At 37.2% G+C, this 22,248-nt stretch overlaps 2 protein-coding genes across 3 annotated transcripts in view; both read right to left on the bottom strand.

Moving 5' to 3' along the window:
• Window positions 1-1,443: 1,443 nt before the first annotated feature.
• On the bottom strand, window positions 1,444-18,836 carry TSG101 (tumor susceptibility 101). Its single transcript, XM_062628161.1, has 10 exons — window positions 18,752-18,836; window positions 17,076-17,160; window positions 15,226-15,291; window positions 14,485-14,648; window positions 13,398-13,524; window positions 10,770-10,836; window positions 9,009-9,100; window positions 4,601-4,803; window positions 2,923-3,162; window positions 1,444-1,781 (listed from the first exon to the last, which is right to left on the bottom strand). The coding sequence occupies exons 1-10, from the start codon at window positions 18,791-18,793 to the stop codon at window positions 1,692-1,694; spliced, it is 1,176 nt and encodes a 391-aa protein (XP_062484145.1). The 5' UTR covers window positions 18,794-18,836; the 3' UTR covers window positions 1,444-1,691.
• Window positions 17,076-22,248, bottom strand: part of UEVLD (UEV and lactate/malate dehyrogenase domains) — an 18,093-nt gene continuing 12,920 nt past the window's right edge. For both annotated transcript variants that reach the window (XM_062628157.1, XM_062628158.1), the window contains exons 12-13: window positions 20,843-21,003; window positions 17,076-17,160 (exon numbers count right to left, since the gene is read on the bottom strand). In XM_062628157.1, coding sequence (XP_062484141.1) covers window positions 17,142-17,160; window positions 20,843-21,003 — 180 coding nt within the window. In that variant the 3' untranslated portion in view covers window positions 17,076-17,141. The remainder of the gene's footprint in view (window positions 17,161-20,842; window positions 21,004-22,248) is intronic.

Raw genomic sequence — 22,248 nt, 5'->3', positions numbered from 1 at the left:
TTATGCAGTGAACTTTCTTAACAGGCTCAAAGTAGGAATGAAGAAAACAGTAACAGAAGTATTTAAATACTTGGAACTTGATTTCCATCTTAATACAAAGGAAACAGGCTCTACTGACATTGTTAGGGGAGTGAAGAAATAATGCAACTAAAGCAAGTGTCTGCCTTACGTGTACGCACAAAAATGCATATAGAAAAGAAATCTCTCACAGTCAAGTACTTCACATCCACAGAATGTCAGCTTGCTGCATCTCAGCTGCAGTGGCAGCCAGGCACAGAAACAGTAACCAGAGTTGCTCCTCAAAGCCCACAGTAAGTTAGAGAAGGTGATTAATTCTTCCTCATCAATAACATTTTAAAACATACTTCATTACAATGAAGAGGGAAAGGCCTTATTCTTAGTTTTTTTTCTAACATTAGGCCACAGCATGTAGCTTAAGAATGGAAACAGATCATCTGATTAAGTCCAGGGCAGATTTGGGTTTTGGGTTGATACTTCTTGGAACAAAGTATTCAGAGCAAGCTCAAAATGCAGTAATGAAAAGCTGTAGCTACTATTCTGCTTTGTCTTGTATCTATGTGACCAAAATGATAGCACCTGGAAAGAGAGTACATAGCAAGTGACTATGAAGAGTCATGTTTTATGCAGGTGACAGAAACATGTCAGGAAGCCATTTTCAAAGCTTTCAGAAGATCCACAGGACTTAAATCGTTTACTACATGAGGTGTCAGCTATCTTTCTAATAACAACTCCAACCTTTTCAGATCCAGTGGTAACATGACAACCACTCGGTTTTGAGCCCCAGCAGTTACTGCACTTCAGTTTTCAAGCTAGCTTTGCTGTGGCAGCCTACAAAGGCAAACAGAAAAAGACAACAGCATGCTCTTGAGGTGACAAGAGCAGCACCACGCATCCCTACAGCACTCCACGCTGGGAGATGCTCTGTACAACATACCTTCTTTTGAAGACAGTGCAGTGTTTAACCACCAGGCTTGTCACTACACGGTCTGTCTCAGCAAACAGCCCAAACACATGCTTCCTGTGGCATCCTGGTGTGTTGTGTTTTCTGTCTTGCAAATACTGTGGCAGCCTTTCTTTTGCCTAGCATTTTCTAGTGGAAAAATGCAACATATGTCGAGGCTTCTTAACACACCGTAAGGTATACTCCACAATGACCATGATATGATGGTAGAATAGGCAAGTCAATACAACAGTTACTAAACTCACTTCAAACAATCCCTGCATGTCAACAGCTAGGTCAAACAAGAGGGCCTTGAAATTTCAAGTTTTCTGTTTTCACTGGTCATAACAGTGAGTTACACTGAAACCTGAATTCTTCCAGTTCAGGACAGAAATGTCTTCCAAATCTCAGAAGTGAAAGTATGGTTAAGCTGACACTGCATAAGCCAGGCCTTGTTTGTAAAGAAAGTGCACTGTACACAGTTCTGTAGAGGAAGAAAATATGCAATGAGTTTTATTCAGCATTAAGTCCACCAGCACAAAGATTACAGAAGATAGAAAGTGCATTAATAAAAGCTAGTCTTTACCAAAAAGAAAATATATTATTGATTCAAAATATCTTACACTTGAATGATGTAATAACTTATTCTGGGCACCTACTGATTAAGAGAAATACCAAGAGAATGGCTGCTTCATAAGGAAATTTAACTTCCCAGGGAAAGTCTGAGAATTTAGTAGAGATCGCTGAGTCCAGCAGTCTTCCTTGCTTTCTGCATCAATGCTCTCAGCTGGAACTGCTTGCGAGACAGAAGACGTACATGCTGCAGAAAGAAAGAACAGGTGGCTATTGTGAAAGTTTTGATAAAATCTTAATTACACTGCAATACAATTTATTATTTTTTTGACATGTTCCATGGCCCAAAGAGGATTGGTTTTTTTTGGAAACATTAAATGTATTAGTCTACTAAATGGCATCTTCTTGGCTTAAAATGACTTGCAGAGGGCTACCAAATACAATCACTACAGTATATTTTTTTGTGATTTTTATTTTTAACTCTGCACATAATCTTATCAAAGAGTAGAAATACGTTCTCGAGGTGAAAACAGAGTAATGCATGTCTCACAGTGCAGAGCACAGTTCTTTTAACAGTAGATAAACAGAACTACAGAAGGAAATAACATTTCTCTATGCAGTCCATTGTACACTGGATGTTAAAAGCAAAGCTTAAGTGTTAACTTGGGAGAACCTCAGCTGCTAGAAGAAGGAAGGACTGGTAACTCCTGTTATCCAATGGCCCCAGTACGGACCATTAACACTGCTGCACACTCATCTTTCCAGATCCAATGGCAATATTAATTACTGAGATACATGTTTTCTGTAGTTTTATTCCACATTAAAAAGTGTGTTTAATATTTTCAAAATTACAGATCTGTTATTATTTCATGAGCTATCATGATGTACATAAGTTCAAAATAAACGAAGGTTATTAGATCAGACATGGTATGAAAACTTTCAGCATTAAGGACAGCAAAGAAAGGGAACAAAATGTCTAAGAAGGTCTCTACTAGAGACACAAAACTAGCTGGCTTTTCCCCCCGCTATGATTCTAACACTCCATTGGCTGCCTCAGTAGAGGCAACCACAGACTTCAAGTGAAAAGCTGTCCGAATGCTCCCATCACTCTTAAAGTTGTTTTCTCCAGAATTAGCATGCCCACCAAATGGAAAGCTTATGTTGACACTTGCACCTGTCTAATGAGAAATCACTTTGTATCTATAATGCTTCTACAATTGGTCCTTTATCATAATTCTGAAATACCTCTTTAAAACTTTTTCAACAGAAAAGTGTTTGTTTTTACTCTTTCGTGAAGAAATTACTAACATTAATAAGCTGAACAAGAGTTCAAAGTATTTAAAGACATTTAAACAGCACATCTTAAAAAACACCCCAAGAAAGCGTACCTTTAAAAAGACATCTAGATCTATCACTCCACGTCTCAATGCTTCGCCAAGATAGAAGATGGTATCTTCAATTGCATTTTCTTCTGCATATAAGTTCAGGATCTGCTTGTAAAGTGGTGCTGTAGGAATAATAACTTCATCTATATCATTATTTTCTGATTGATTTTCCATCTTCTCTAAGGCAGAACTGAGCTCCTCATCCTTCTTCTTGAGAAGTTCAATGTTCTTGTCAACTTCAGCCTAAAAATAATTAAGACATTTGTTTATTTCTTAGGTCTTAAGAGCTGAATGTCTTCTTGTGATAGAGCTGTCAAGATGAAAGATTTTTAGACATGCTGGTTGATTCTTTACTTTTTTTACTCATCTCTATTATGACCTTTTGCAAAAGAAAGAGCTACCAATCTACAGATTTTGGATTTGTTTTTTAAAAGGCTGTTTTAGTTAATGTCAAACCACTATCAATTTGTCACTGTAAAGAAGGCTGGCTAACAGTTTTTATGTATTCTGAATATGCCATATATAAGGAAAAATAACCATTCAAACTAGCTAACAGTAATAAAAGCCAAAAAAAGCATTTCCTCTGGAAATATGCCTTTTGGAGTAACTTCATATACAAGTTGTTTGACTATGGACCAAACAAACTGTGCGGACAGGAAACAAAATATGCTGGCCTTACACACTAATGGTAACTATAATGTAACTGCATCTGTATGAGATGTACTTCCTTTTGCTACTTTTGAATTTGCCTCTCAATATTTTTGAGGTCCCAACAGTTAACACACTGGAAGAAACTGTACAGCACTGTTTTTTTCTCATGACATTCAGACTATTATCATATTCCACTCTCTGTCCTCACTGTCTTTTTTCCAGATTGAAATCCTAGCTTATTTACCAGACAACTTATATGGAAGCTGTCTGATCATGCTGGATCATGCTTCTTGCCTTTGCATCAAACATCTGCAGTTCTATTATGTCCTTTCTTTCCCAGATAGGAAAGACTAGAATTACACACTATATTTAAAGCGGCACATTACAGATTTATATGATGGTAATAATGGTAACCCCTGCTCTCTAGTTCTGATTAATAATTTCTTATTTTTTTTTAAATCTTACCCAAGCACTGAGCTGGTTTCAGAAACTGATCACCAATCCCAAAAATCTTACTCCTGGGCAGTCATGCAAGGAGCAGATGGACTAAGCAGATGTCAGGCCTTAAGGAAAAACTGCAGGAATTTCTGGGCATGCAGAGCAGGAGAGGCTTTTGTCTGAAAAAGGCTGCAAGTTATACAAGGAGGCTGTGGCTAAAATCAGCATCTCTGCATTAAGACACTGAAATGTTCTGCAGTGCTGCTGTTACACACTATTATCCAGAAATTATGAAATAATCTCACACCACTGACATCTTTCACACAGAGAGTGGGGAAAAAAATAATACTGCTCCTTTACCACTGAACAATGATGTTTGTAAGACACATGCAGGAAAATGCATCTTACAGTCACTGCTATTTCTGACATGCACCTCAATTGGGAAAGAGAATATATATTTCAAAAGCAATACACTGGAAGTTTTGATATTTCTATCATGTTTAATAATGAATTATTGAATTCATTAGTGAGCCTCTGCTCACTACTACGAATGCTCAAGGTACAGAGAGACCGGTGTTTCATCTCAGCTTACCACCTCTTGATCCAGGCGAGTTACCATCTCTTCCAGTTTCTGGTGTCCTTTCTTCAGGTCTTCCTCTGTCCGTTTCAAGGCATTGAGTTCAGCTTGTGCACGATCCATTTCTTCTTTCATCCGCCATCTCAGTTTATCACTGACTGCTGAAATAAGGGAAGCGCGGATGGTATCCTCACTGATAGTTCCGTCTCTACTGGGTCCTGCACAAGAAAATCCACAAGCAGAAAATTATCTCTGTTCTTCCGTATCTATTTCAGCAATAATTTTCAGAAGCTGCATGTACTTTGGCAATACAAGACAGCAAAATAACAGTAAAATAAACTATTTTCCATACTAATTTCCAGAAGCAGTGAAGAGACCACAGCGAGATAAAACACATTATGATGTTCACAAGTAAATTTTAGTGTATTCATTCACTTTATGAATACAGAAAATATACAGTATTCATTCACTTTACTATTCCCATATCCACAATCTTTTAATTTAAACATGGGCTGGCCATTTCCCCCAAAGTCTACAAATGTTAGTCCAAGTCCTTTTAAAAATGACTAAGTTCTGGTAAACTCTGCAGGAATATATTCAACCACAATTAATGTAATGACTGGCTTGAGACAGTCAATTTGCCTATAGCCACTCTATCTTGAGGCTTGCCAAGTGACTGCTTTGCTGTGGTTGTTTTTACAATTATTATCTATCAGTCATCCTAGCGCAGGTATGGGAGGCCAGTAAAACAATCAGCATTAATACAGCACATCTGTTATTGAGGCAATCTTACTTTAAAAAGTAACATTTATTAAAAGATTATAAAGCAGAGAGAAATTATAATCAACTGCATTGGCACATGGTTTACAGACATGTTCTAGCAGACCAAAAATAGATCTAACAGTTAACAACTGAGGCTACAACCTTTTTTGATTGAGTGCTAAGTACAACTTGTAATTTCAGTTTATTAAATCACATTTTGATGCAGCAATACTAGAAAATATAATAGTCCCTTTCCCTCTGAAGCACTAGAGACTTTCACATTTACGCCTGAATATTACTATTGCTTTTGCAAATCAGCCTTTCAATGAGATTACCAGGAAACTGATTGCTTTAGAGAATGTGAAGTGGCTACTGGTTGCAGAACTCTATCTGAATTTATCACAAACCACTTAAACCACTTTTCCACAGGAAAAACTGGAATGTCAGAGTTTCCTCATGCTTGTGCCTCATGCCTTTTAGACCAGTGAAATTTCAATTGCAACAACTACTAAGAAAGGAAGAATTATATCAAGTTTTGTGCCTAAGCATTCCACCTTTTTTGGATGAAACAAGGAGATCTGAAGCTCTGTAACTGAAAAGAAAATTTGCAAAAAGAATTTGCAGAAATACACCAGAGTATCTTTTTATCCTGAGACAGTTATCAAAACCCTGAAGCTGTTACAGTATAACATACACTACAATACCTACTAGCCTAGATCTCAAAAAATTACAAACTAAAAACACATCATCAAGGCTCCCATGATTGTTACCTGGCTAAAGACAAAACCATTAGCATATCTTTTGGGTTTCTTCCTAAAGGATCAGAAAAATGTCTCAAGTCAACTGAAATCCAATCAACCTCTTCACCGTTCTTAGTAATCACAGGCCCCCAGAAGAAGCAAAAGCAAACAAGTAATTCAAACAATACATAAATTTTGTCATTTAAATACAATAGTTCAGAGACTGTATTTTTAGAGTAAATTAAAAGTGCATTTTTTAGAGTAAATTAAGCTAACATGAATAGTGCTAAATATAATTTTCAATATGTTATTGGCAGTGCTCAGTAACTAAAATTTGATTAACTAAGAATAAGATTCAATAATTTTACTACAATTGTGCAGGAAGAGGGCTATTCAGTGAAATTTCAGCATTACAGTGTTACTGGTGTAGTATCTTCCTGATAATTAGCAACAATTCAGGACAAAGTTTAAAAATCTAAACACTGCTTTTAGAAACTAGCATCTCAATGGAAAATCAACACTTTTCTGTTAGGGTAACATCATAATTATAAAAATAAATAAATAAATAACTACTTGGAGTGTCCGTTGTTATCCTTACACTAACAAATGCAAACTGCTGTTGAGAGGACTGCACACCTGAGAATTCTTAAAAGACCCAGTGGATTTTTTTTTTTTATACTTCTGCTGCTAACAGGACAAGACTGCACAAATTCACCTTTCTTCCCTATGACTTTTATTCTATTCCTGACCACAAAACCTACAGCAAACAAGATACGTGGAAAAATAAAGCTATGCAAACGACATGAAAGAAACTATGGGAAGATGCACATCACACTACTAATCCGCCAAATTCTTCTAAAATTAAGAAAGCATCACAGTTTGATAGTTACTAATATATGAGCACTTTCCTTACATACAGACTGCACCAGAATTTTTTTCTTTTTTTTTTTTAGATTACAAAGCTAATTACTATTGGAAAAAAGAGATTCGATTATTAATCAACTGCTGCAAAGATTGCCTTATGAAAATATAAATATCCCAACATCTAATCTGATTTACAGCTCTGTCTTAAGCAATTCACCCTGTTACCAGCCAATAAAATCATTTTCAATATTTGGTTACCTAACCAGCAGAATCAGCAACATAAATTGTCAAATGGCACCACACACACAAACCCAGGAATTCATCACTTCTGCTTCATATGGAAAGGGGAAAAGAACAGTACTTTCCATAATGAGAATTAAAACTTAAACCAGGTCAGTCAAACTACCTGGGACAAAGAGTTTATTCACTGTTTAGGAATTATTCACTGTTTATTCATTCTTTAAGGCAGACAAATGTAAATACAGAGGTACCAAAGCAAAACAAAAAGGTCCAGTTTCACTCTAAAATTAGCACAATTTCAGTTATTATTTACTTTACACAATGAATTACTCTCTAACACAAAGTCAGAACCACCTGTCAGTTCTACTTTTTCCCCTCCAAAATCAGCATAATTTCAGTTACTATTCACTTTACGTAATTAATTATTTTCTAACACAAAGTCAGAACCAGCCACCAGTTCTACTTTTTTCCCCTCTTCCTGATATCCCTCATGCTGGGAGATTTTATACAAGGCTCACTTTAACAGTAAAGCAGGACACAGAACAAAGAAAAAATAAAATCACAATGCACCTAATACATTGAAAGTTCACACAGAAATACCAACAGATAGGAAAGAGGTCTTTGAACATATAAAGGATCATTTTAATACAGCTCAATTAGATTTTATGTATCTTCTTAAAGAGCATGAACCCTTAGCATTTCCTGTCACTTCTATAATTAGCCCAGTTTAGGGAAAATTTTATGGCACAGCCATTAAACCCACAGAGCACTGAAATCCTTAGCATTTACCAGGTGGAGTCCAGTTTCATAAGTGACCTTACAGAATCATCAAACTACTAACTGCACCAGAAAGGTAATTAATGGCAGATGGCTGAACAAAATCTTGAAGGACTTTTTGGAAAAACAGCTATTACTAAAACCTTCACTACCCTGAATGAGTATGAATGAAGAACCTATGGATGCATTTTTAAATTCTGGTGCAAGAGACTGCAAATGATAGATACTCTGAACAAGGTCACAAAAGAGTCTACGTCCTTACTGTAACCGCTCCAAAAGGACTATCATCCAATTGGAAAGTTATTGCACTAACTTTCTACTTAACTATATCATTTAGACCTTTATCACTGGTTCCCAATATGTTACACATACACTAAAATTTAGGTGCTGAGTGGAAACCAAGCTAATGTATTTTGCCAGCAAAGGGCCATAGGGCAGCAGACTAGGAAAAGACACAAGTTAATACTCTAGATCTTGCTGCTGAAGGGAAGAAAGAAAGAAGTGACAAGAAAAGATCATTAAGAAGAACGCTGAAGAGGCTGGAGAGGAAACTCAGTAAAAATGAAGCTCATTCCAAATGCACTGGAAACCTCTGCTTTAGACAGCTATGACTTCTGGAGTAAGGAAAGTATAAATAAAGAGTAAAAAAAGTGAGTCCAGTAGATGATTAAATGAGGACAAAAGCATTTTTATAAACCATGACCATGAACAGAGCAATGCGGACAATCAGAAGTCACCTACAGTTAAAGGGGAGAATAAAATACTTAAGGTAGTTACATGCAGTATTCTTCAAAATATTCATAGAGCACACACAATGCATTGTACAAACCCAGGAGCTTATCATTTTCCTAAATTAATAAAATATAAGGTGAAGAACATAAATTGTATTTTATTCTTCTTTTGAGTAACTTCTAGAATTGAATATAAATATTTTGGAAGGCCAGATTAAGAACAATACATTCTTTTCCCCATTTTCTTTCTTTACATATCAGTTATAGAGAGATGCTTCACTTCAGAGAAATTCTTTTAAAGCTACTCACCAACAGTAGTCACAGGAGGCTGAGAAGGGTAGTACGGAACACTAGTAGTTGCTGGAAATGGAACGCCACCAGCAAAAGGATAGTTTGGGTAGCTGTTTTGACAAAGACAGATATGCTAGTGTTATGTAATTATTTGTAAAATATCACCAGAAAGTTTAAATTGCAGGCCAAGTTATACTACTTCTCTTTTCCTGTTCATATTAACATTTCCCACAATTTATATTTGTGGCATGATTTCAGAAGATAAATCACTTTATCTGAAATCCTATCTAGTTACTGTCTGGTCTTGCCATGCAATTTATAACTTTCCATATGAAAACACAAATGTATCCAAAAAAATTATTCTAGTTAAAAACTCACAAACAGCCATTTAATACCTTTAATATGAGAACAGTTAACAAGATGATTGCTGAACTGCTTTATGTAAACCTAAAACTGTTGAGCAGTTGCAAGATGAAAATCCTCCAGAAATTCTCAGCCCTGCTCTGAAGGATGAAGGAAACAGAAGTATTCAACTGTTCACTAAAACAATTGTGAGATAACATATAACGAGACAGGCTATGTTACCTTTCTAAAACACATTTATTATCAGCTGAAACAAGGACTCAATTTAACCAGTAACAGACTAACAAACATCTGTATACAGCAAAGTATTAACCACGGCTGTAAGTAAACCAAATGGTCCAAGAAAACATGTGAAATACAAAATAAGTATATTCTGTGCCTCTCCAGATAACTGCAAATTTTATAGTTCTTAAGACTTTTTCTGTTTATTACTAAATTATCTAATTTTTGAAATAGGTCTAGTACTCATTTTTGTTCAAACATTAAGATCACTTTAAACAAATGTATTTAGGAGGAAGTAGCTTACCATAAAAAGTTATCAAAACCCCATTTTAATTTCTTTAAAACATAACACCCCACTTTCCTAATACTTACAGGGGTTTATTTTATTTTTTAATCAAAATGTTATTTATTACAGCAACCCCTCATATGCTCCTAACATAAAATCAGGACATTAGGACATTAATAACAAGAATAATTATTTATGGTGTAAAAAAAATGTAGGTACACACTAGGAGGCAGTAATCAGCATCTTAGTGTTTCTTAACACAGAACTGCTAGTCTTCTGGAAAAGCTTTATTCCAAACTCCTATAAAATTTATTTAATTAAAAGTCTTGCTTTGTATTAATAAAAAGCTTTTAAAATAGTTTTGTTCCCTGCAAATTCTCTTGGAGTGCTCTGAGTTAAATCCACATTTATGCTGGAGTGAAGGTTTGTGTTAATCCAGCAATTGTTTTGTTCAATGTTTGGACTTGCTGATTACGCCAAACGACACTAACAATGCTAATAAGTCACCCAAACTGTAGGAGCACATTTCTTTCTATATCATGTAAACATATCAACCTTACAAAACCTAATCTGATACAGCAGGGAAACAAGATAACATGTGGGAATTAGGTAATAACTTTCAAAATATATTCTCAAGTATAATACATACTTTATATATTATTTATATATATATTCAAAATGATCTTATCAAGTATATTGTATCTGAGCAAGCAGCACTAAGAAAGCTAAATCTTTCTCAAGCTTTCTTCTGGCTATTAACAAGAATTCAGTCCTCACTTAAAAAAAAACCCACCTGCTAATGCAATAATTATACAAGAAATACACCATAACCAAAATGAAACTAATACTAGATACTATCCAGTGAAACTGTGTATCATGTAAATGATGATGGTACCACGGGCTCTCACCTTGGGTTTGGAGTGCTTCCTGCTGGATAGGGAGATATTCCACCTGGAATGCCTGGTACATACGAAGCTAAATAAAATAATGATTTTGCATATTTTTACTTTTCAGGAGTTTAGTAACATAAGGCCACATATATATTAATCCGCAGTAAGATCCTTCTCAAACTGTTACTGAACAGTAAATACAGTATAACACAATGAAACAAGAAGTTTCAGAGAGAAGTCATGCTATGGCCAAATCCCCTCAAGAATGCTTACCCTGCATCCTCTAACACCATCACTTCTCCCAACACTCCCAGACATTTCCCATGCTGCTGTCATGCAGCTTGGCAAGAAGGATACATGCAGATGTCTGCTGTTTGCTACCTCTGTGCCAACTGCCCAAGTGGCTGTTTCCCCCCACATAACGGCTAAACTGCAGTGGACCTAGCCTCCACGTATTGACCAGTTAGAATTTCCTTTCTGTAGCCAAGCACATTTTCACAAAATACAGACAAATTTTGCATGTCTAAAGATTCTACCTCCACCTATCAACTGTGGTTAAAATATTTTCAAGAGTATGTTGATTCGAGAGAGAATATGAGAACTGTAATTTAAGTAATTTACACATTCCTTAGATCAACTAGCTAGAACACCTTTCACTGTGTATTTTTTTTCCTAATTGTTACTTTATACTAACCACTGCATGGATGAAAACGGGTATTGATTTAAAAATGCGTAACAAATAGTTGAACCAGTAAAGTAAAATGTGGATATACAAGAAAGAGTATCTGCAGCTGGGGAATTCAGAAAAAAAAGAAAGCATGTTATTAAAGATGACACACCTGAACAGCTGTCCCCATTTCTAACATGTACAGCTGAAAAACAAAGTAACCTTTCAAATGTAGCCATTGTTCTCTACTCATTCAATGACGTGTGTCATTTCTGTACCTTCAAAGTAGCTAGACTTCGCGACAGTTGATCAGCTGTTTAACAATCCAACCATGAGCTTACCCAGTCATTTCTGCTATTTAGAAGTAATGCTTCTAAAACAATTAACAGAACATACACATATCTAAGACCTTAGCAATTTTAAGTTTCTTCTTGGAAATCTTACTAATTCTATTATAAAAATTATGTCTTGAATATATTTATTCCATATTTCTAGTAATTTTAGGAATATTGTATCAAATAGCTTTTCTTAAGAGCCAAGCTATTTTTTTATCCTTGAATACCTCAAATGATTCAATTTTTTAACCTGGGCTTCATTTCTTCTTAAACACTGCATCTAGAACTTTAAAACACAAACAAACAAACCTAAATGTCTGTAAAATAAGGAAAAACTGACTGCACTAGTAAATCAAAGTAGCCATTAACAATTTGAAAATCCTGAAACATTTCCACTAGAATTACTACAGCTATGCTACCACAGAGTGCTTACAAGAATAATCAAGCCTGTTTCCACTGATGGTCCTTCCTTGAAGCACAATAGGTCACTGTCTCTACTAAATCCATACTTGTACCGACACCCTCTCGTCTTGGAAAATCACAACAGCAGAATCATCTAGTGCTCCTATACTTAAACTAGTTCTGGACAAACTAAATAGTCCTAAACACCTTTAGCCAACTATGCCTAATGGTCCTGTTCATGTTTATTGCCCTTTTGCTCACATGTTAAAAATGCTTTCTGCTGGAAAAAGACTTGAGCTTTTCAGATGTAACACTATGATGTGATAAAAGCCGTATTTCAACAGAAAACAGACACAGACTTAACAATACAGCAAAAATACATAAATACAGCTACTCTAGTATTAAATTCTTGTAGAACTGTCATAATATCATTAAACAATCTGCAGTTAATCTGCTCCCCCTTCCCTCCTGCCTCAGTCTTTGGCTTGAGTAGGTCTACTCTACTGGTACGTTTTTCCACCAAGGCAGAGTCTCAGAAGATTTTCAAGGATTTTCTGTTTCTCACTTCCTCTTTTCCCCTACCCACCTACCCTCAGTCTTTAAAATAAGATGTCTCCAGAAATTTAAATAAGTATAGGATTTTAAAAGTCTTGAGAATTTTTGCAAGAAAGTGAGACTGTGTACCGTGTCAGAGTACCACATCGACAGAAAACAATATAAAAACCATGATGCAGTTTTTATTTCTATATTCAGCCAGCAATTATTAAAAAAACAAACACCAAACAAAAACCAGGAGTGTGGGCATGAGAAACAGAAGCAGTGTGATTCTACTTACGAAATCAAGGGTTGAAGGAAACTTAGCATTAAGAGAATAAAAAAAAACAAAACAAAATACAGAGATGGTTATCCGAATATTTTTTTTAATTATACCGCAATGGTAACGTTTACTGGTTATTTTAAGGGTCTTGGGGTGTGTGTGTGTGTGTGTTTGTGGGGATTTTGGCTGGTTTGTTATTTTGTTTGTTTTAAAAACAAAATTTTTTTCTCTTTCAAAAGCCAAAAAACTACACACATTCTTCCAACATAGTTCAAACAGGGCAAGTACAGCACAGGTGACTTCATTAGCCAGTAATACAGAAGGTCATTCTAGAGTAGAATACATAATTTGTTGACAAACTTTGCAGAGCAAATATCACTTTGGAATACGAGTATTTGTAGAAATTAGTAGTCACGACCACTTACTATTTGGTGGGCCTGTTGCCTGGTATGGTGGGTAGCTTGATGAAGCCGTAGGCCGAGAAAAGACTGGAGGTTCCTCACCAAACACAACAATCATGACCTGAATCAGTTCTAGCAAGTCTGACTGGGGCTGTGAAAGTAAGCAAATCACAAGGTGTTGATTTCGCTGACAAGGAGTTTAATAACAAAATGTTATCATTCTATCAGCTCTCAAAACCATCCATTTGTGTGGTTTGGTGTTTGTTCATTTTTTTTATACATATGTATGTCTATGAGTATGAGTGTGCGTGTATATGTGCATTTATAACTTCTTTTCTGGATTCCTTTACTGATACCAAACCTAGCCAGCTGGTATTCAAAACTGCATAGCAAAGTACAGCTACAGTATTGTTTGCACTCAGAATAAACTGGGGAATACATTGCAATAAAGGACTGAAGATGACTGTGCAATGATGGATTAAAATTATTTTTTAAAAACTTAAATCCACTCTCCAACATGAAAGAGTACAGATCACTAAGTTTTCAGACATTTTGATTTCATACAGCATATAGATTTTGCTTAGGTTCAGAATGACTCAATAGAAAAAATATTCTAACCCACTAAGGAGTGGCACAAATCTCCTTTAAATATAGCTAAGCTGGGCTTCTCAGTTTATAACTATATTTAATACAGGCATGATTTCATTTCAACAAAATAAGGACAAGCATCATGAAGGCATCACCTCATTAAACATCCTATTTCCAAATTTTCTTAGCTCTACAATCCACTTATTTATTTTTAGCAACCTCTCAAACTGAATGAATTCTGTATCACGTGTATCTTAGATGTTCCTCTTGCTTGTGCAAGACCTGCATCCTGCATCCTGATCTAGGCACTCATTTTCCACTATTACCACGCAAGTGCTGAACTACAGAATGCAAAGTCCTGAACTTTAGGACATTACAAATAATAAGCAGCTGTTTTCATTAAAAAAAAACCAAACAGTTTTAAGACCTTAAATGAGGATTACAGGTTTTGCTAAAAATGACACAACAATCTAAAGGCACTCAGAACTGAGCAATTTGAGAATTTCAAGTTCCCTATACTTACATATTTCCACTCATGCAGATAAGGAAGGTATATCTTTCCATTTGCATCAACATGCTTCCCAGTTTTTATTGTCATAGAGCTAGTGGGTTTAACAAAACAAATTGGGGGGTTGAAAGGGTAGGTGTCAAGCAGCCACAGGCAAACTGGGATATTGTATGTGTTACCTAGAAAAGATATTTTGAAAGATTTTAAGTTACTCCAACACTTCAACTGTCCTCTTGTATCAGATTTATGAAAAACTCCTAAACCCAGTAATTTCAACTGCACAGAGTCAGAAGCTGAAGCTTAAGTCTACCAGTAACATTCAATAAAGAGCTCACAATATGGCTATGAAGTCAACATTTTTCAAAACAATTTATCTTTGATTTACAATAATCATTTACCACTAATAAACCATCTCATTTGTTCTACAATGCAACATCACTAGACCCTAACGTGAACTGCTAACTGCAGCAATAAATGGTTTGCAACCCTCATTCAACTAGGAAGTTCAAAAAACGTGCAGTACTGAAAGAAATGTTGCAGAGCTGCACAAGATTGACAAAGCAATGCTCAACATTAAAATTTTATTCTGCAGCAAAAATAGGGAACAATTTCTTTAAAACATTATACTTTGGACAAGTAAAGGATTGTGAGAAAACAATGATCACTGAAGCAGTGAAGTTGAATCATGACAAATCTAAATAGTTTTTCATGTAATCTGGAAAAATAATGATAGTGATGATAATTATTAATGCATACCTCTGTAAGGCACAGGAATGGTTCCACTGAGGCTCATCAACTCCCTAGATGAACCATCATTAAAAACTGAAAGGGAACAAAATATTTTTAAAACAAACAACTTTTATGTCTGTTCAGTTTATACTCCGTTAGCAGAAGTTTTCAGAAGTTTCACATATGCCGAACTCAGCTTGAAAGGTTCTGCTCTTGCACATTTATAGACAAGCAAATGATTGTCTGTAGTCTGATAACTTCTTATGAATAACGTATTTCTGAGAAATGAGTGACTCATTATTGTTAAACTTCCTTCACTGCAAATAAAACTGTTTCCTCATTCAGAGAAGTAAAACATGTTGGAACCATACAAACTGCTGCAAAGATAACCTCAACTCAAATTTAATTTAGAAAATACCTGAGATTTTAGGTTACAAAGAATTCCTTATGCTTTCTCCAAACAAACAACTCAGCAAGAATACTGACAGTCTCTGGGCTATAGGCATCTATTATATAATCAGTAAAGGTAATTTAACCTAACAATAATACACCGAAGAAACAGAAATGTGTAGCACTTGACTTGCTGCCAAAGCTTTAATCTTAGTTGACAAACTGCACAGGAACCCTGACCTCAGTTTACTGAACTGCTGTATTCAGTTTTCCCATAATTTCAATCCAATACATTATTCTTGCCTGAATAAATCAACTTCTGGCAATACAGTTTTAAATTTCCTAATTTCACCTGAAAGTTTCTAGTCTTAGATTACTTAAATAAGGCTCTATATTTAATTATTAATATAAACTTGAAAACTATCTCAACAGCAATGTACCCAATTTCTTGTTGCTCATTTCATTGCTTCAAATAATACCGATTATTTGTAAATGGTCTGTGCTCAGCCTTTCCCAGGCAGCTTCGAAAGAGTGAGGTAACACAAATGGGCTTCTTGCTGCATGTCAAAGGGACATGGAATTCTGATCCGTATTGTACACACAAACTTGTGTACCGCACACTGTTCCAACCACAGTACTTTCACTATTGTTTCTGATTCTCCAGTCAGTGTGACAACTGCTGGCTTGCAGCTATTCAAATTACTCAAGTTAAAACTATTCACCTGTCCATGTCCCTTTTCAGTACTTCTCAATCCAGATTTAGAATTTTGAAAGCAGAAGACACTAAAATCTCTGATGACATATTAGTAATATAAATGAGCTCCCAGAGGAATCCCACAGATGGTAGCTTAAAAAAGGTGATCAGAAGGAGGATGACCTCAGCAGCTACGCTGGCTCACTGTATCTTATGAAACAATGCTCTCAGCCTCTGGAGCTGACCCTAGATATTATCTTAATTCAACGCACTCAAATTTACCCAAAGCCTTTAAAGTAGCCATCAAATAGTGACTGTCATCGTTAATTTACATTAAAAACCGCTTTGTGCCAATTTTCTATGTATTTGACATTGTTTTCTTCATAGTCTTAAGGACTGCCACAATTCCATTTAATGAATTATTTGTTCATCGTTTTGCAGTTCTGTCTAAATAGAACTCTAAAAATATCTTTATATGACAGCATAGCTGGATTTGTAAGATCCCAGCAGTCTCAGGACACCTACTGCTATTACATCACTCAGCAATCAAGCTAAAGTTAAGCTGTGAAAAATGCAACACTTCCTAGCATGTTACACTGACTCAGTAATATAAAAAGGTTATCTTAGAAAATATATTGGAAAATAACTGTGTTTTTAAGGAAATATTGATAATCAGGAAGAGAAACAAATTATGCTTTCTAGTTTTAATCTGCTTTTTCCCTACAAAACCTACCAAACATATCTAAACCATCAACAATTCAATAATAAAAATTTTCTCATTGCACAGACTAACCATATGAATCCATGACAGGTTTGAGGTCCTTGTACTGAGTAATAACACTGGTTGTCTCCTGTATAGTTAGGTCTCTATACTTGTACTGGAAAACAAAACACAGAATCACTTTAGATTAAATTTTCAGTGTAATTTATTTTCTTTTATTTTATCCAACAGACTGGACTTATGAGAGTTTACATTGACATATGGACATACCTTTCCCCTCTTCTTTTGGAATATGAATTTATTTTTCCATATTACTTAACTGAACACTGCCTATGTAACTTACTGAACTTTAACAAGGTGTCAAGGTGCTTTTAGTCTTAAATAATGATTCATACATCAAGCGATTGGGGGAAAGCATTTTCATTCACATTCTACCGCCACCAGCAGTATTAAGAGATGTATGTGTATCTAAACAAAAAATAAAATACATCCCTGCACCTCCAAACAAATACAGTGGTGTTTCCAATAGTCCTGATACACAGCTGTCTAGGATCTGAACTGCATAAGTATCTTCCATAGAACTTTGCAGAGCATCACAGTGTTTATCAGTCATTGATCAGTATTTTATCAACTAGAGAGCAGACATTTCAAGGCACGATATTATCTGTCATAATACTGGTTTCACTCCTTCCCTTTAATCAGGAGCAGGGAGTAACTCATAGCACAGAGGTTCAGTAAACCAGACACACTACTACAGAATTTAACAACCTCAGAACTATAATCCACAGACAATAAAGGGCATGCTCCTGGCCAGCAGAGAGCTGGTTCACCAAGCAGTGCAGCTCTTTAACCTTATGGCCATTCTTCCTGGTAACCACCACTAAAAAGAAAAGCAGAAATATAGTCTCTTGACAGTGGTTTTATTGTGATGAAGTTAAAAAAAATTAAAAAGTAGGGATTTTCATTTCAGGCTGCTGGCCATAGCCCTGTTTTCACCGGAAGCGTCACACAACACTGCTTGGCTCTGTATTAATCAGTGACTAATGATTTACCTTTCAAGAAATTTTCTTGGTTCTTTAAACAAGGACGACAAAAAAGCCCGTCTTCATCCTTGTCAGTGAAGCTGAACTTGCCTTCCACCTACATTTGAGCAGTGAACACACATGGTGCCCTATAGCCCTACAACCACACTGTAGTTCTGATCCACTTCACTGTGTGACAGCCCCAGCTAGGCAAACGGTTTCTACTTAGCTTTTACTGGTAACATCCTAACCCAGAACTAAAGTTTCACAGGACTACAAGTAACAGTATATCCGAGATTTCGGTGCACCATACTTCCCTTTACAAACTAACTCAATTTACAGTTTCCAGGCGGCTGCACACAACCATTTTACACTGTTCGGTCCGGCAGCCGATGCGACTACCCCGAAGCTCCTCGCAGGCTCGCGAGTGTCCGTAACCACCCGTGCTGAGGAGAATGGTTAGAGACCCGACCGCTCCCGAGGCCAGCGCAGAGGCCGCAGGAGACACGAGGCCATCACCGAACACCGCGGACAGCCCGCACCAGGCCGCGGACAAGACCCTTCTCCCCTCCGCCCAGCCCCCGGGCTGAGGCTGCCGCCGGCTCGACCCAGAGGCCACCCCGCCCGATGGACCCGGGGAGGGGGCGGGGAGGAGACGCCTGCAGCCACCGAACCGAGCATGTAGGGCTGGTAGGGGGCTCTCCGTGCCCGCGGAAGCGCCATTACCTTGGCGAGCATTTTCTTGAGCTGGCTCTCGGAGACCGCCATGGCGGCCGGTCCCTCCTCCACCCAGGCTCCGCTCCCGGTGGTGGTGGTGGTGGTGGTGGTGCCGCCGCCGCCACACGCCACACACCCCACCGGCCCGGCCCGGCCCAGCCCGGCCCAGCCCAGCCCAGCCGCCCTCTACATAAAAACAGGAAGCGCCCAAGAACCCGCTTCCGGCAGCGACCCCACTTCCGCCCGGCCGTGACGACAGTTCTGCGACGGGTCAGAGGGTGGCGGGCGCCAGCGGCGGGAGGTACCGGCGCCTGAGGGTCAGTCGGGGTACCGAAAACTGCACGGAACACGGGTCTGGAGGGCGGTTTATTGTAAAAGTGTTTCTGGGAATTCATTCCATGCGAGAAGGGAAAGTGCTGGGGCCCTTCGGTTGCTTTTCAATATAAACACGACTAACAGCCAGGACAGAAGCATCGAGCTAAAAAACATACCTGAAACAGTTTACAGCCTTTTATGATGAAAAGTAGTAATAAAACGCCCCCAAATAAACAAAACACCCTGACTATTCACATGAGAATAAATGGTCAGCATGTTAAAAACATCTCAAAGAACAACATAAGCACATTATTTTATGCTGGTTTTTTTTTCTGAAGAGATTAAAAAACAGCCCCCAAAGTCCAGCTGTTGTATTGGAATATATAATATAGCCGCAAAGTTGGCCAGCTGTATCCATCACTAATTTTGTCATATCAGTGCCCACCACAAAGAGGAAATTTGAGTATTCAATGAAAAAATCTGAATTATTTAAGGGTTCTTTTTATATTTTTATCTTAATTCAGAAATCAGTATAACTCAGAATTCTGTGTAAGGCTGGCTTTTTGTGAGACACAACTGGAAGGCACTAAGGAATAGATTTTGCACTGACACAGATACTGCGTGAGCTTAGAAAGCTTCATCAGTATTTAACCAGTCAGCCCTCAAGACACAGATGTGGAATGAAGTTTCTACACTGCCCACAGCAGAAGCGGAGCTCACATGCCTCCTCTGCCTGCAGTGTAGTGCTGAGGTATGGTTAGGATGAATATAGTATTTTACCAGTGCAGCAAATCAAGAGGTTAGAGCCCAATAAACCTTTCATCTGAAAAACATGTGCTCTTTGATATACCTAAAAATCCACATCCTGCTTTTTCACTTCATACTTGGTTTCCCATCTCAAGCAGTTGTATTCTCCTTGGGCTGATGTAAAGCCTACTGACATCAGCTGGCTTGGGATGAAGGCCTGAGCTCACAGATACTTCTGCATTACTTAACTGCCAGAATTTTAATCTTTATTTGAAGCCCACCCCCTGTTCCTCCTGCTCAGGAAGAGCACCTGTTCCAGTGCCACACAGGGTGTGTTGTACGTACCAAGAACTGCAGACACTTTAGTGCTCTGAACTTCCTCCCAAAATAACAGCAAACAAATCATGATCACAAAATCTCAGACATCATTAAACAGAAATTCATACCAATATTTCATGTTTGAAGGGTATTGTTAATGTCATGCTTTTACCTTTTTATCCCTTAGTAGCAAGCAGGAGTCCACATAAGAGCAATAGGCATGGAAGATTGAGCTATCAAACTGCATCTCTGAGTGCCCTGAAGACCTGGAGTATGACCATGTTCTAAATGAGCCCGTAGTGAAGCACTTAAATACCAGGAGGAAGAGTTCTGGTGGGATCTGCTCTCTGGAGTTTCTGCAGAGCTGGGTAAGCCCCACTCCTAGGATGTCTCCTAATGAGGTGCAAAGAGCTAAGAATAACCTAAGAACCAGGCTATAATCAGCAACAAAAAACCACAGGCAGAAGTCACCTGAATTTAGGTAAAACATTTTTCCACATTACCCTCCTCATTTTGGCTACCAAAAGTGCACTTTTCAAATAAGCAGTTACTGTGCAGTATTAAATAATTTAAATCAAAAGTGAGAAAGCATTTTTTGACAGTAAAGTAAAAAAACACCTTGTTCTACATAGAAATCCATATATACCAAGCAACTCTTTCCATCTAGCTAATCTTTGACTTCTGCAAGCAGACACTGTGGCTTCCCTTGCACTTGCTTACAGTTTCAGTTGCTGCTGAAGGTCATTAATTGATCCTGCAGTGCTCTGCAGTTTCTCTTGCACTAGTGGATCTTCTTCTAGTTTGACCATTTCAATCATCCCATTGGTTCCAAGAACACATGGCAGACTTAAGAATACTTCACTGTTTATATTGCAGCATCCCTGAAACAACATGCAAAGTACACTGTCAAACAGTTACTTAGTTTCAGCTTTGCCTGAAGCATGGAACTACATCGAATAAATTGATTTTACTTATGCAAGGATATTCCATCATGTGGCATGTTTTTTTATAGGTCACATGTGAGTTATTTTAAATCCTGTGCAATAGGCTACTGAACAGAAACTGTAAAATATTATTGTACAGATAAAAAAAATATCTTGAACCATGCCACATTTGGAGGAGTTTCATAATACAGGTAAAGCAGACCTCTATATTGCAGGCAAAGTTTATCCTACAAAAACCTGTTTAACCAGTTTGTTAGGTAGAAGAAGCAAGGATGCTTGCTAGGACAGTATTACTAGTTCTTTCAGGACTTCACAGATGAAATTTAAAAATGCAGCCAGAGAACGCTGTCCAGGGAACGTTTTTCAATTATTGATCCCATATGCATTCTGTGAGAACCTTCACTGAACTTATATCCCTGTAATTCAAGTTTACACTGCAAATTTTGTTTCTTCTTAGGATCTGTATGGGAAATTTTACATTCTGTACTTACTCTGCAGTTTAAGAGACTTGTTACTCCTCTGTATTTGCATTTATCATTCGTAAATTAATAATTCATAAATGATTAAAAACACTACTTGAAAGCATAATGATGAAATTAGGTATATCTCTGTACTCAATGCAATAAGCAGCCTGCTCAATTTCCCTGCACCGGGACCTGCAAATCACCCTTGTGAAGCCTGTAAATAGAAGTGACAAGTACATGTTTCTACATGGGATTTACTTTCCTTACATGAAATGACTTCATGCTTTAATGAAGCCTCTCAGGATAAACTTAAAATTATAGACAGAACTTTGTTTGAAGATAAATGTAGCTTCATGATCTTCTCAATATAAAGTATCACTGAGTAAAAAACCAGCCACTTCAAAGCTGGTCAAATAAAATATTGGCAGAAAATGCATTTTATACTTTCATAAAAGATACTGAGCTCTTCTGGCCCCTGGACAAGTCTACATTCAATACTGAGCGCACTGGGAGACTGCAACACACACATTTCTCTTCATTTACCTAATCCAGCTATTCTGGGAGAGCTGGTCAGCAACTTTGAATATTTCCCCACTGGAGTCTTGTATCTTTGGGAGAATAATCCACTTTTTATATTGGTTTCAGATTAACACAATAATTGACTTTTGTTTATTTTTGGACTGGAATTTGAAAACTGTTGTTGGAAGAAAGTAACAGA

The sequence above is a fragment of the Pezoporus occidentalis genome, unplaced genomic scaffold, assembly GCF_034315485.1.
Source record: "Pezoporus occidentalis ecotype Australia unplaced genomic scaffold, CSIRO_AGI_Poc_V1 ctg31, whole genome shotgun sequence".
NCBI classification, from domain to species: Eukaryota; Metazoa; Chordata; class Aves; order Psittaciformes; family Psittacidae; genus Pezoporus; species Pezoporus occidentalis.
Note: the sequence above shows the minus strand (reverse complement) of the source record. Positions and strands in the feature narration are given on the sequence as shown.

Bases quoted from the DNA above. Each gene is read 5' to 3' on its own strand.
- TSG101 (XM_062628161.1), bottom strand. From the start codon at position 18,793: ATGGCGGTCTCCGAGAGCCAGCTCAAGAAAATGCTCGCCAAG. The intron at 17,161-18,751 runs GTAATGGCGCTT...TTTGTTTTCCAG, and splicing joins TCAAGAAAATGCTCGCCAAG to TACAAGTATAGAGACCTAAC. The intron at 9,101-10,769 runs GTGAGAGCCCGT...TTGTCAAAACAG, and splicing joins GGAAGCACTCCAAACCCAAG to CTACCCAAACTATCCTTTTG.